Source organism: Myzus persicae, unplaced genomic scaffold (genome assembly GCF_001856785.1).
Source record: "Myzus persicae strain clone G006 unplaced genomic scaffold, MPER_G0061.0, whole genome shotgun sequence".
NCBI classification, from domain to species: Eukaryota; Metazoa; Arthropoda; class Insecta; order Hemiptera; family Aphididae; genus Myzus; species Myzus persicae.
This window is the reverse complement of record NW_019104045.1, coordinates 6964-22599: the sequence shown is the minus strand read 5'-3', so window position 1 is coordinate 22599 and position 15636 is coordinate 6964. Positions and strand designations below refer to the sequence as shown.

Sequence of the window (15636 nt, the reverse complement as noted above, 5' to 3'; positions counted from 1 at the left end):
AAAAATATTGGGATACGACGAATAAAACATGCTATTTAATTTTGAGTGAAATGATTCACATGCGTTGGTGGTACGCATTAACGAGTTTGAAAACTCGGCCCATAATGACGGTTGAAATTTACTTTCCAGCAAAATATAATTTTTTTCAAAATAATTCAAAAAATTATCAACTCTTTCGTCGTTAGGTTTTATAGCCATTAGGTCTTCATAAAAACAGTTATTAACCTCATCGGGTTTTAAAAATGAAAGACCAAAGAATAATTTCAAAAATTTTCCAATTTCAGATTTATTTTTAAAAACTGTAGATAGACCAAGACTTTGAATTTTTCTCCAGATTGATTGTCCGAGATGAAATCTACAACCTTTGCGTATGACATCAGGAAAAATATCTACAACTGCAGAGTGTATTGCTTGTTCAAAGTCTGCATAAATTATATTGGGGGCAAAATTTAAATTCAAATCGTTCATTTTTTCTATTAAACTATAAAACGCATCTTTATATATTGATATAGTCTTGCCTGTTAGTAAAAAAAATACTAAAGGAGTATAAGTAGTATTTTTAGCACCATGAATTATAAATAATTGATAGAAAAGCTTAGGGCAACTTTTAAATGTGCCATCGATATATAAAGTTTTACACTCACTTAAAAATTTTAAATTTGTTGTCGTTGAAAATGCTACAATATTTTTTTCAGTGTTATTTATTAATAAAAATATTTCGTCTTTATTAGTTTTTATTTCGCCTAAATTGGTTAGTGCCAAATGCAACTCTTCTAAATCTGTAGGCAATTTTGGAATAATGCTCGACCGAGCATAATGAATATTTTTCCTTATACGGTTTATATCTGTGGTTGTTAATGTACTTACATCTCCTTTACGCAACTCCCGATGTAAAATTTTGCATGGCTTTTCACATGGGTCATCTAGAGCTTTACGCTTTAATTTATTACCAATTTTTTGACGATTTAAGACGTTTTCGTCGTCTTTATCATGTTCATGATTTAAAGCACTAAAAATTATTTCATTATTTTCGTTCATTTTAAAATAACACTTGCACAAACGTTTAGAACACGACCACCTCTGAACATTATTATTTAAAAATTTTTGGAAAGCAAATTTGTATCCATTAACACAATATAATAATTTATTTTTTTCACTGGTCATTTTAACTACTTTAAGATTTTCCATTGCAAAGTTAAATTAATATTAAATTATAAATATAAATTTAATAAAAATAAATTAAAATGTATAAAACGCTAATGTTTTGTCGAACAAATGTAGTATCGAAGTAAGACTAATGCTAACACGAACAAAATTAATTTCCAACAATAAATTTAAGGTGATACTTACAGATAAGATATCGATAATCGAGATTATCTACGAGTTTATCACCAAACAATATTCTCAGTTGCTGAAAAACCCATGGCCCGATAAAAAATACCCCTATTAAACCGCGGACGCAACTCGGATATGTCGTGAAAAAACCGCGGACGCAACTCGGCTGTGTCGTGATAAAACCACGGACGCAACTCGGACAAAATATCATTTAGGGACGCAATTCGTATGCGCTGCATCTAGGTTACCCGCGACGTGTTATTACTAGGGATGGGCCGATACCACTTATTACCGATATCCGATATTCCGATATATGCTGCCGATATAAAACCGATACCCGATAATATATGGAAATGTTAAAACAACATTTTTGACAAAAAAAAACATGAGCCGATAACACCATAAAACCGATATATAATAAAACCGATACCCGATAATATATGGAAATGTTAAAACAACATTTTTGACAAAAAAAAACATGAGCCGATAACACCATAAAACCGATATATAATAAAACCGATACCCGATAACACAAATAATATTACCTAGAAAAGTGAAAACATTGATTATTATAAAATAATCTATAGTATTTGATTATTAATAACCTAACCTGTGCATTTGTGAATTATGATACTATCAATACTATGCTGATTGCTGATCGATGGGTTTTTTTTTTTTTGGTATCGGTTGAAATATCGGTTTTGAAAAAAAACCGATACCGATAAAACTGATATCTAGTATCGGTTCTAGTATCGGCCCATCCCTAGTTATTACCAACTTTGCCCACTGACATGAACATATCAATCTAAAAATTATATCAATATTTTGATGGTAAATCGTTAGAATTTGCGAGTATAATTTGCGTGTGATTTTCACAAATATCACAGGAAGTCGGGCCGACTTCACCCGATTTCGTCTAACTTGGTGTCAAAAGCTTTATTTCAATTCGCTAACATTTGCTAGTCTGGTCCCGGAATTTGCGAGTGATTTATGTCTGAGATACGTGCTTCAAAGTTTTGAAAGTGCTATACCCAGCTAAATCCGATTTCGTCATCATTGATATCTCGTCAAGAGATATTTTTTTATTTACGATAATTCGCTAGTCCCTTTAATACTTCGGAGTAGATTTTAAACGAAAGCTATAATGGTTATAGCAAATATTTGCAAGTCATCAATTTGGCACAGCAATAGCTACTGGTATAGCACTGATATTAGAAAATATTAACATATTTAGTAACAACGATTGTAATACGTATATCTGTTGAAAAAGAATATAGCAACTTGTTTTACATGCAAACACGTTATTTACCCAGATGATGATGAAAAAAAACAACGATGTGCCTGGAATCTAGGTATTTGATAATAGATGTAATATAGATGGTGTGTTGACGAATGCGAAACAATTCAATGATAAATAAGCTCAAAAATATTTATTACAAAAACGAATATCATTTTTAAATCAATAAATTTATTGCTCCGATGAGAATTTATATAGTAAATTGCTTTTGAATAATGTTACTATGTGAGAGGTTACTATATAAGTATACCGATTGCACATTTTTGATATCCGTTGTATAATATTCTCCGTTACACATTTACTACTGATTTTTCTCAAGTTATTTCCAAACTAAAATTAATTTGATTTTAACAAAAATTAAATTTTCAAAAAAAAAAAAATACACAAATCATTAAACTATTATTATTTATGTTCGTCATAATGTGTCACGAAAATAATTGAAAAATGATATAATTTCGTACGAAATTGCTTTACTGACGTTAAAAGTTCGCAAGTGAACTTAATACAAACATTACGGAGTGTCCCCTGAACAACGAAGAAAAGGCGTTTGGTTTATGGGGTTTGTAGCTGGTGCATATTGTTTCCAAATATACACTAAAAAACTGAAACTGCATACAATAATAATTTGCTTGATTTCTACAATTTTTTAATTTTTTAATTTTAATAATACGACTTACAGCCTACAGGAGTCCATATGTTCGTGAAAGTTAATTTTAATTGTTTTGAGATTATTGTTTTCGATACCCAGTGGTACTACGGTTTCTCTATATAAATATATTTAAGAAAACTTGGAAACAAATACCAATCCATATCAATTTGTATAATTTATTATTATAAATTTCAATTTCACGATATGCGGTAACCAGAAAGTATAAATATTTTATCATTATTATTATCAAACAGATCTATATACTACTAGTTGATCCCGTGCACTTTGTTGCTCGTTAAAAATTCCTACTTTATATGAGACTCGATGATGATAATGCGAGCTCTGTATTATGCCTACCTGCTGTGTATTGAGGATCCCGCTTGATGAGTACTTTATACAAATAATATGTTTTATTTTTATTTTGATTGCGGACACGCCGATGAGCGGCTCTAAGTGTAGCTCAGCCACCTTGGTAGGCAATGTCCTAAAATTCAATTGTATGCATGCATAAGCCTGTTCTGCCCTATGAACCACTGCAGGCAACCAATAAACAAAAAAAATACCAATTTTTACTAAATATATTTATATTTCTCCTATAATCAATAGCGCCCGTATAAAAACTAATATATTTCCTTCGTAAATCTTAAAATCTCTGTTTGAACTACTCTTCGGGTCGGACCTATCGGGTCCAATTGTGAATCTAAACCATTCAGGGTGTCACCCAAACTCATACAAAAAAATTCATTCAAATCGGTCCAGCCGTTTAGAAGGAGTTCAGTGATATACACACTTACAGTAGAATTATACATATAAAGGTGTGACTATATTATTGAATAATATGCTGCACGCCTGCACTCATGTTATTTTTTTGACATGTTGTTAATGGAATTATTATAATTATTTAAAAAATATTTTTGTATAATACAGTTCAAAATTTAAAATGGTAAAGTTGCAATGCTTTTTATGCTCGATCGTTCGGGTTTTCTTTTGTATTTCAATTTCTTTTGATACGCCGACAATTTTGCTGAATCGTGTCGCAAAAAAGGTGTTTTATGCTCAATCGTGTCTCAGCCGTAACACCATTGATTAAATATACCATAATGTATATTTATTAATAGTGATACTTTTTAAAATCACGATTTAAGTTATTACGGATCAGTGAGAAGTCCTTCTTATCGACATTTTGAGCAATATTTATTTATTTTATTATTGATATTCATTTCAACAAAAACCGGTATAACAAAAACAGTCACCCCCCCCCCTCCGTATTACGGGTTTTCGATATGCACTGGTTTTCCGGTATGCACAAGTATTACGGTACCTATGTACCGGTATAAGGTATACTGTTTCAGCAGTATTTGAGCCAAACCAGTATACCGAAAAAACCGTTAACTTAGTGTTCAACTATACATCATAAAATAGAATAATAGGTTTAGTATTTTGTGGGTATACTGATTACGATCATAAACGTAATCGTATCGAATCTTTTCGAATCCCAAAATATTTCACTGCAGTTTCACATAGTTAGAACACAGCTGGTATAAAATATTTAAAGACTAAAACGTGTATACATATTTTTTCGCTGTTTCTACTCATATTTTTACTCTCTCTTTTTCTTTCACTAAATTGAACTATACTGAATACTAACGTTGAAAAATGTTTTATATTGTATGAATTATGTATGTCATCAATTACCTATACCTATGCATACCTTTTTTTTCAGTTTTTAACCGACGACTCAGCGGGAAGACCTTCCGCGGCGCCGCCATCGTTTATTAATATCAAACATAGGAACGGCTCCCCAACTTACCTCCCGTTCATACATTTTCAAAAATTATATATTATAATTATGTATTTCCTGGACCTCTTCCTGACCTCGGACCGACCGGTGTCCGTCGCCCTTGAATTCACGTGCCTGTCTCCTTTTCCATCGTGGCAGGAGTCTCTGGGTTTTGGCTCGCGCCTACCATCACTCGTTTGTGCCTTAGCTCTGAGCGCTACTTACACCTGAGGGTGGAACTAATGCGACGACTGTGTACCGCCGCCGGGCTAGGGTCTTCTGTGGAACACCTACACCGGGCCTGAGGACCCGTACGTTTCTTGAGGTCCAGGATGACTCAATTAAGTGCCACCTGGGTACCAGACCTCCCACTAGGTACAGTGGTTTGTTGTACTATCTAACGCTGGTGCCACAACCACCACGTTTCAGCCGAGGTAGGCTCCTCAACCTTACGGGGCATCGCTTCTGATCTTCAAGCCGTTGGCGTTGAAATCACCGTGATGGTGCCGTAAGCAGACTAACTGGTCTGTATGTATGACTTAGGAAGACCCGGGTCCTTATCCCCCCTCCTTCCTGATAATCACGACCTCAGCTGTTTTCCAACAGTTCAGAAATTCCAACTTCTTGAGATACTCTCGCAAGACGTTGGTTAGCGGCGTACCTATAACACCCCAGCTGTGATCCCATCCAGTCCCGGAGCTTTGTTAGGGGCCATCCTCCAGACAGCCCTCTTCACCTCGGCCTCTGAGCCCTCTCGTCTCACTCTTCCTACACACTCTCTGTCAAAGACGGGAGTGTCCTGTCCCTGGGGATGAGACTCTCTAGAAAACACTCAGCCGTCTCCAAATCGGTTACCGTGAAGGTACCATCCTCGTGGAGCACAGCGTTGGGAATCCTACTCTTCGAAGATAAATTCCTAGCCCAATGGTAGACCGGGCCCCAGATATCTGAGTGGATGGGGGTATCGAACTTCCTCCACCACTCCATCTTGGCCCTCCTAATCTTTTTCAGGTGCTCTTTCCTGAGCACTCTGAATTGATCCCTATCCGTGACTTTATAGTCATTGGCACGCCTGAAGTTATTGAGATGCCTCTTGGACTCCTCGAGTGCAATGTCCCACCAGGGTGGTAATGGACTTACGGGAAGGGATGGAGGCCTCCAGAGACGCGCCAGAGACTCCTCTACCGGGCATACGTAAACTGCGCCCAAATGACCTTTTTTTTTGTAAGCTGCGCCCGAATTTGTATCTATGTTAAAAAGGTATAATGTAAACTGCGCCCGAATTGTTATCCATATTAAAAAGGTATAATGTAAACTGCGCCCAAATTTCTATCTATGTTAAAAGGTACTTACAAATTCAGCTGCGCGCCGTTTGTAAAATATATAAAACTTTTGAATTATTAAAGTCACTATGATTGTGTACTTTTGCAATTATATCACAGAAATTATAGTGTTGTCTAAAAATACCAACACGTTATCGAATAGTTATTGCAGTAATACGGTATCTACTGATGGATCAATCACTACATCCGGCATGGGGCTACTTAGTACATATCGTATTCAGTTTAATCAGTGAAGTCACGATGGCTGAACAATTCGTTTCGCAGCGCGAAAAAAGCTTGAAAATAATTGAAAAATTTAAATTTCGGAAAACTAATCGGCCTCTGAGTTCGGGTGAGGATAAGTGGCGATGTACAGTTAAAACTTGCACAGCATTTTTAAAAACGGTAGGTGATGACGAAATAATCACTGAACAAAATTTAAACCATAACCATAAATCTTTAAGTGATCAAAACCTCCAAAAACAATTCGTGACTGGTATTGTAAAACGCAAGGCAACTGAAGATATATGTACCAAACCAAGTAAAATATTTTGTAACGCTATTAAAAATTTGCCACTAACGGAACATTTGCAAGTAAGTGATGTACGTAATATAAAAAGAAATATATATAATGCTAGAAGAAAGACATTGCCTCCATTCCCTAAATCAATCGAAGAAGTTCAATTAATTCTTGACGAACGCGGTGTTCAAACAAATAGAGATGAGTTATTTTTATTAATAAACAACAAGGAGTTGAAATATGTTGTTTTCAGTTGCATTTCTAATTTAAAAGCTCTTGCGTTATCAAAATGGTTGTACATGGATGGTACGTTTTCATACTGCCCTAAATACTTTACACAAATGTTTACAATACATGGTTTTATCAACGGTTATTATATACCACTCGTTATATGTTTACTCTCCGATAAAAGTACAATATCATACACTAATTGCTTAAAATCTATTTGTGAATATAGTTTCCAAAACAATATAACTATTTCACCATCCGATGTTGTAATAGATTTCGAGAAAGCTATTCATTTTGCATGTAAAACTGTTTGGCCTCAGATAACGATACATGGATGTCGATTTCATTTAATACAGTCCTGGAATAGATGTATCCAACAAAATGGTTTGAGTAATGACTATAAAGATAAAAACAGCGATATTAGAAGGTGGTTAGTGAAATGCTATGGTTTACCATTTCTAAGCCCAGGAAGTGTATCAGAGTATTTTGTAAATTATTTAATGGAATCAAAGCCTGACGACGAGAGAGTAACTCGATTTGCAGATTATTTGGTAGATGTATATATAAGTGAAGAAGCTCAGTATTCACCTGAAATATGGGCTCAAGCATCAGCAGAGCCAACTTTAACCACTAATGCATGCGAGTCATTTCATTCTCACTTTAATTCTAGCTTTTATACTACTCATCCAAATATTTTCATGTTCTTAGAAAAGTTAAATGAAGTTCAAATAGAAACATATATTAAACTAAATAGTATAAATGTACCCTTTAAATACCAAAATTCTAAGACAAAAAATAAACGAAAAACGTTACAACATTTAATTAATAAATATAATAGTGGTCAAACTCCAATTGATGAATATGTATCAACAATATGTTTTTTTTGTCCTAATATTGTACTTTTTAAGATTATATATTTTTTAATTTTTAATTTTATTCTCAAACTCCAATTGATGAATATGTATCAACAATATGTTTTTTTTGTCCTAATTGTACTTTTTAAGATTATATATTTTTTAATTTTTAATTTTATTCTATTAATTATTGATGCTATATAATGGATGTAATGAATTAAATATATTAAAGATTGTAATTTTAGACAAGCAATTCTGTAATTTTGTTTAATTTGGCAAAAATATAGCTATTCAATTTTTAAAAGTTTAGCCGGGCGCAGTTTACATATTATGTAACATATGTCACCTTTTTACATTTGATAAAACTCGAGCGCAGTTTACATATCACCTTTTTACACACGATAAGAACTCGGGCGCAGTTTACATGTATGATTTCGTGTTTACCTGTACGTTGGGCGCAGTTTACAATCGCCGCCTCTACCTATCCGCAACTGCCCACCATGGTTTCAGGGTCACCGATGACCTTCTGGACCAGAACCCACCTAAACCTGTCCCAATCTGCTTTCCTAGTATTGAAGCGACTTATCCCAACCGCGGGTCCTTCCAACCCTGATCCGGTGCAGATCTTGAATCTGATGGTCCTGTGGTCGCTGTCGGTAACATCGAGCATTTCCCACTCAGAAACGGAGTTCAAAGGGATCCCCCGACCCCATCTATATTACTGATATACATATATATTCGATGTTCCCATACCCGGTCTCTCGTGCGCGTCGAGGTGACCTGGCTGGTTGTGCACCGTCAAGTGTTTCTCCACGATGAGGGATTTGACGTGGGTCCCCCGGGCTGAACCCGAGTTGTTACCCAGCCTACCGAACCATAGCGGTGAATGCGCGTTCACATCGGCACCTATCACGACGTCCTGGTTGCGTAATTTCTGCTCTACATAAAATATGCTTTTTCAGTATTTTCATCAATATACATTGTCAATTAGACTACATTGAGTACATTGTGATACTATTAATAATAATTACATTTTTTTAAGCTGTTATTACAATTATATGTTTTTAATTATTTAGAGTATCTATTGTCTGTAAATAGTAATCTATAAATATTATGTAGTTGTTGACCAAATATTTTTTTAAATAGATATATTGATCTATTTTATGGTAGGATATTATAATAAACACCATCTAAACTAGCAATCATATTCAAAAACTTCCATTAACTATAACAAACTATACTTCTCTTTCATGTAACCAAGTAATTTTTTGTTATTGAAAAATAGTTCATACATTCATGAAGTCTAACCTTTCATACAAGTCTGTTTTTTTCTTTTTGCAAGTAAACTATAGAATAGATCTATTCTGTGTGGATATACCTTAAAAATTAATATTAATTTAAGGTATAGTATTATTTGAGTAAATATATTGTGCATTGTACACGTCATGTAAAATGTGAGTGTTTACGATTCAATATTTATAAAAAGTTAAATATGATTATATAATTATAATTGCTATAATAATATAATTATAATTGCTATATCTATAAGCATATACTCAATTCGGTGGATCGCAACTTGCAGTCTGTAATGTGAAAGAGAGCGATTTGTTTTAACTCATTCCTGCATAGAGAGTTGGGATATTGTAGAGTTGTTTTGAAATAAAAAAAATTCAAACAATAAAAATTGTATTTTAACCTTGACTACTAATATGTAAACAAAATTGGTTAAAAAAAGCCTGTAAAAATGTAGGCACGTAGGTACTTATAAATATTAAATATTTGAATACTTATTGTATTTACGATTATTAATTTAATATACATGCGACAGTTATCAGCAGTAAATAGTAATAATAATAATAATCTGGCGCGAAATTCAAATAGGCCGATCAGAAGCGCAGATTTACTATCGTGGCTAGTTTCGAGTAGGTATTGTTAATACGCGTCCTGGTTGATCCTATCAAGCAGAGCACCTAACCTATCTTTAAAGATGCGCGTCGGGATGCTGTACTTGAAGTACGCTGACACGAAGACAAACAAACCGCCTGTCCATACCTCTTCCTGAGGCTGGCCACGGCGCAGAACCTATCTCTGAGCCCCTGCAGGGCGTCCACCTCGATGTCCTGATTTAGAATAACTATGGCCGCCCCTGCACTACCATCCCTACAGCTGAGAACCATTCTCATGGCGCCATAGTCGAACCCAATCAATCTTTCACCCGAGATCGGTACTTCCTGAAACATAGGTACCTCAACCCCATTAGCCCTGCTATATTCCAGGATCTGATCCGCAATGAAATTGTTCCCTTTCATGTTCAGTTGGAATACACAGTAGGTCGACGAGCTCATTTCGAACAGAAATCTGTCTTACGGGCAACCGTCATGGTCACCTTATGGAGAGCCGAACACCCTGCGTGCCCCGACTGAGCCACCAGGCCGCTGTTGGCGCTCTTGACTGGCACGCTCATGCAGTCAGTTGCCTTATGGCCCTTGGCCGCGCAGCGCCAGCAAGTGTCCACGGTTTTCGAACCCCTCGAAGCCCTGTGTCCTAAGCGCTGGCACTTGTAGTACCTGACAACGTCCAGGTACTCCTTGACCTTGCACTTTGACAACCCGATGAATAGGCTTTCTCCTACAAGAGTCTTGAAGGTGCTTGGTCTAACGGATCAGACCCACCACACAAGCTCACCCGTTTTGGGCAACTTCATGAAGAGGGGGACCTCGGTCTCTCAGTCCAAACCTAGCTCCGAGTTCTGCTCTACGATCTGACCCGAGAGCCTGTCCTCTCGAGTTCCCTATCCACGTTATTGATAAGGACGGTCGGCCACCTCGCGCTTTTCTCCTTCACTACCTTACCCTCCGCCTCCAACGTCTTCAGCGCCGCGTAGGTCGCCTTGTCCGCCGGCCTCACTACCAGGTCACACCTTGGTAGCTTCGCGGAACCGCCGAGTTTGGGCTAACCCCCCTTTACTAGGTCAGGATTAGCCGCTCTAAGAGCTTCCCTGAGGAATCAAGCATACACAGCGGCCAATACCTGCACGGTTCGGTTGTAGACTTGACGGGGCCTTTGTGCAGTACCGCCAGTCTGGATTCCTTCCATCGGGAAGGAAAGGTTGTGTTGGCCAGGCAGTTGTTGCAGACACTGAATAGGGTGTTTGGCTTCCAGGAGAATACCTTGGCTAAGACCTCCTTGAGGATACCATCAGGGCCAGTTGCCTTACCGGAGGGAAGTCTTTTTCAGGCTTGGGCGAGTTCGGCCAGGGCGAAGTCTTCAACGGTTTCGTCTATGCGACGGTGGGTCTGGTGGGTGAGGCTCGAGTGCCCCCCCCCCCCCAGTCTGTCACTGAGGGGTTCGTGAAGAGATGATCACCAATCTCCGATTCCATGCCACGGGCTTCTCAATTCCTGGACGTCGACGACCGATGCGTTTGGTGACGACTTTGTAGGGAAGACTCCACGGATCTGCACAGGTTGGAAAAGCATTTAGCCTAGGAGGATCTTATTGTCTGCCGCAATTCTTTTATCTTGTCCGCGTATGTGGTTCGGTGAACAACCAGTTGTTCAGGTGACTCTTGCCTTCGAGCTGCAATGTGGTAGTTCCATCACAGTCGACAGTACTCGTCGCGTAGCGCGGAAATTTCTTGGTTCTTCCAGTAAGCTTGCCTTATGCTGGGTGGCAGTGGAGCCCTAGGCGACATGCACGCGTCACAAGCAGATATCAAGTATGAAATGAGCTGCTCAGCGGCTTGATCGGTGGGCGTATTTTCGTCGGTAGCGGGCAGAGGCACTGTTGCCAGGTGTGAAGTTAGTGCGTCTATATTGAGCCGTCTGTAGGCCCAACCCTTGAGGCGTTCCGAGGGATCGTCCTGATCAAGAGTCCGTACTAACAGGGACTGGATATATCTGTGATCACTCGCCGATTCAACTTCGCCTATGACTCTCCAGTGAGTGAGTGTGAGGTGAGGTTGGCAGCGGTGGAACGTGACGTCGATTACCGATTCGGCATTTATTCTACTGTAAATAGGCTTGGTGTCGACGTTACTGATAATCAGGTCCAAGCTGGCAGCCTGGTCAGCTAGTTGGTCACCTCTAGCATCGTTCCGCACTGAGCCACATTTCTGGGACTAGGCATTAAAGTCGCCTCCGATAATAACCAACCAGTATGGGTCTGCCGAGTGAACAGACCGCTCGACGTCCCCCGAGAAGTTGGTGAAGTTAGTATCCGTGTCGTTCCGGGAGATGTAGCAGCTATATATCCTAATGCCCCATGACTGCATCCAGGCGAAGCCGCGGCCCGTCCCGATCGAGTCAGGCGCAAGGTCAGCGGTGGCCGTGAGAACTACTACACAGGTTCTGTTGATGCAGGCTACCCATCGGTCGTCATGAGTCAGGCTTCAGTTCCGTTGATACTAGGAGAATTTGGGCGCCAGTAGCAGCGGAAGTCTGTTGGAGTAATCTCTGAGCTGTGGAACTCCGTTGAAGTTTGATCTGTAGGCAGCGAATCATTGCAGCATGCTTACTCTATCTCCGCTGCCTACCTGCCGAAGCTGCGTTTGTGGATTTTGTCCGGTTAGTTTCATGATTGCCTTCTTCCTGGTTTTGCACATACCTGAATCTTGCTTATGTTCGTAACGCCTAAGCTGGCGCTCTCTCACACGCTACACGTCGGTCTTTATCCGCCAAACATAGTTTCAGTTCGTGTCCTGGTTCTTCACAGCGTCTGCAATTTGACGATAGGTCGGGCCTAGAGCAGTTACCACTCTGATGTCCAAAACCGAGGCATCGGAAGCACTTTTTAGGTTGAGGACGCTTAGGGCGGACACGGCACATTGTCCATTCAATCGGTACACGGCTTATACTAGAGCCAGTCATTCTGGCAGTAGAAATGTGCTTGGTCGAACCTGGTGGGACAATAACCGATCTCCATAGCCTGCCGTTCGTAAATGGCAGCTTGGTTGTCTTAAGATCCTGGTATTTCCGCCCGCAGTGCCGATAGGACCTCATCCTCAGTGTCACTGCATCGAGGTCAACCATCTCGACAACAGTATACTGGCTAAGCTGTGATACTCTTCCGACGGTGTCACCCAGCCTGGTAGCAATGGCCGACGACAACTTCTGTGCTGCTTCTACGAATCCAGCACCTTTGACTAGCAAGACTAGCAAATGACCATCCCTGGTTTACGCATGTCGTTTACCTGAGCTCCACCAAGTTTAGCTCGCTGTTCTGCCTAATTGCGTGAACGGTGACGAGCCAACCGCTAACTTAACTAAAACAGCCGGGGCCTTAGCCCTGTACTTGGCCCTTGTCATCAGAGGTATGTGTTGGCCCACCGTTCTTCCACTGGGAGGTGCTGCGGTTGATTTCCTACCAAAAACTTCCTTCCACCCTTCGCCTAGTCATTTTTGGCGGCTCACGAGCACCTGCCTTGCGTGAGTGACGTCTTGTTGACTCTTCCTTCCGGCGCTCCCGTTCGCTTTCCCACTAGTTATAGGTTAGTATATGGTGTCCTTTCCAACATCAACCATCTCCGGCCTGTCAAGGTCCCTGACCACTGGGCCGGTCGCCAAGGCGTCTCTCGATTTCATAACTGGGGCAAGAAATGATGACCTCAATTTCCCCTTTTTTGTTAACATCGGAGCCACGATGTCATAAATATCTTATAACATTTTAATGAGTCGGTTGGACTCTGATTTTTCTCCCCCTAGTCTTGCTTCGTTCATTGCTGATTTCAGCGAGATTTGATATACGCCAGTCCCCCCTCTATCTGGTTCTCGCTGTCCTCCACTGTGGAGGTATGTGATTCTATGGCAACCTTTCGTTTAAAACCCATCACTGGTATTTTGTCACCTTCGGTACACAGTTTGTCGGTCCGTCCGTTGGGGGATCCAATCTTCCCGACATCCAAAACACCAGATACAGTTTCCATGCCGTTATCATGGTCATCGTGATTGTCGTAATTCATACTTCTGCGGCTCAGTATTTATTAGCTGTGTATCACCCTGTGTGTCATATAGCGTTTAGGTAGCCCGTGTAATTCCGTATGCTATTTGTTTGGCGTCCGCCCGAGTTCGCGATACCGAGTTCTGCGATAGCGACGACCACCGCTAGCGAGCTGAACTTTGGCTGACCGTGAACCGATAAGAATGTAGTAATATGATAATAAATGTTACTCCTACCTTGATCCGTAGTAGTACAATCCTAACTTAAAACTGCCCTTATGGGGACCTTAATTATAGCGACCCTTTTATAGGACCAACTCAAAACCGACACCGATCCTTGAGCGCACTTGTTAGGCACTTCTCAGTACAAAGATCACAAAAAACTCTTAACAATTACCAGCTGGAGTATCAGGACGTTGCTAACACGCATGTTACTGCTACAACAGACATCAATAGTTACCTCGATCCCTTACATACCTATACATATACATTTGAATTTATTTTATAATTCATTACTATTTATACTTTTCGGATACACGTCAAAATATCGCGGCAATATTGTCGTGGTAAAAATATTGAATTAATTAATTAATTAATTAAATGTAATACTCAAGGTAAACATTTTAAATCGCTTACTTTTATTTAAAATTTTTGAAAATAATTAATTGGGTAATTTTTTTTACAGCCCTTCAAGATTCTGACCAGAGTGACTAAACTATACATATACCTAATAATTTCTAATTTGTAAGTGATAATTGATTAATTAATACATTTCCTTTTTTTCATATTTTGTTGTTTTTATTGCATATTTTTAACGCATATTCAGCGATAGTTAAGGTCATATTATAGCGCATATATATGCAATTTTAAGTGCTATAAAATCCCGACCCTGATAATGACGCTCGAGATTATTGATGCGCTATGAAATGAACCATGACGTTATTTCCGCGATATTATTACCACGACAATATTGTCGCAATAATTTGACGGGACACCCTTCCGATAATAATAAGCAAAAACTATTAAGTAATGATATAATAATAACAACTTATATTTAAAATAAATTATTTATATTAGTTTTTTATTTTATGTATTACAAAAAATTGTTGAAGAATTGTAAAAAAAAAATATGTAATATATAAATAATATGCTTTATAATTCATAATTTGTAATTTATATTATAATAAACGTATGGGGCGAAAAGGCTAGGTGAAAACATATTCTGGTGTAAAAAAAAAAAATAAAAAAAAAAGATAAACGCAATTAAAATACTACGCATTAAAACTGTTATTCGGTATTTTAAAATGAACAAATCATCATATAATCGAAAAACAACAGGAAGCCATTAAAATTCCCAGACAGACGCTCATTAAAAATATATCCATATCTGGGCATAAATGAAATTAATCGCTGATAAGATATCAAACAACAACAACACGTTATGACTCACTCAAAAGCCTATCAAATCATATTAATTACCGTTTCTGGTAAACACCTTCGGTTCCCGCATAAACGATCGAGCAACAACATGTTATTGCGTAATCAATGTTCCACATGCTCACTCAAAGGCCCGCCAAATCATGTCGAGTGAATATTCAATTTAATGTTAATCTTCGTACAAACAAGAATATACTACACAAACCCGAACAAAATAGCACATCAAACTAAAGCGCGTTAGGACCTACTCAAAGGCCTATCAAATCATATCAATCATC

At 38.5% G+C, this 15636-nt stretch overlaps 1 protein-coding gene across 1 annotated transcript; it reads left to right on the top strand.

The window, feature by feature from the left end:
- The first annotated feature begins 6430 nt into the window (after positions 1–6430).
- Positions 6431–9093, top strand: LOC111038010. Its single transcript, XM_022320924.1, has 2 exons — positions 6431–7917; positions 9062–9093. Exons 1-2 carry the CDS (start codon positions 6573–6575, stop codon positions 9091–9093), a joined length of 1377 nt encoding a protein of 458 aa, XP_022176616.1. The 5' UTR covers positions 6431–6572.
- Positions 9094–15636: the final 6543 nt, after the last annotated feature.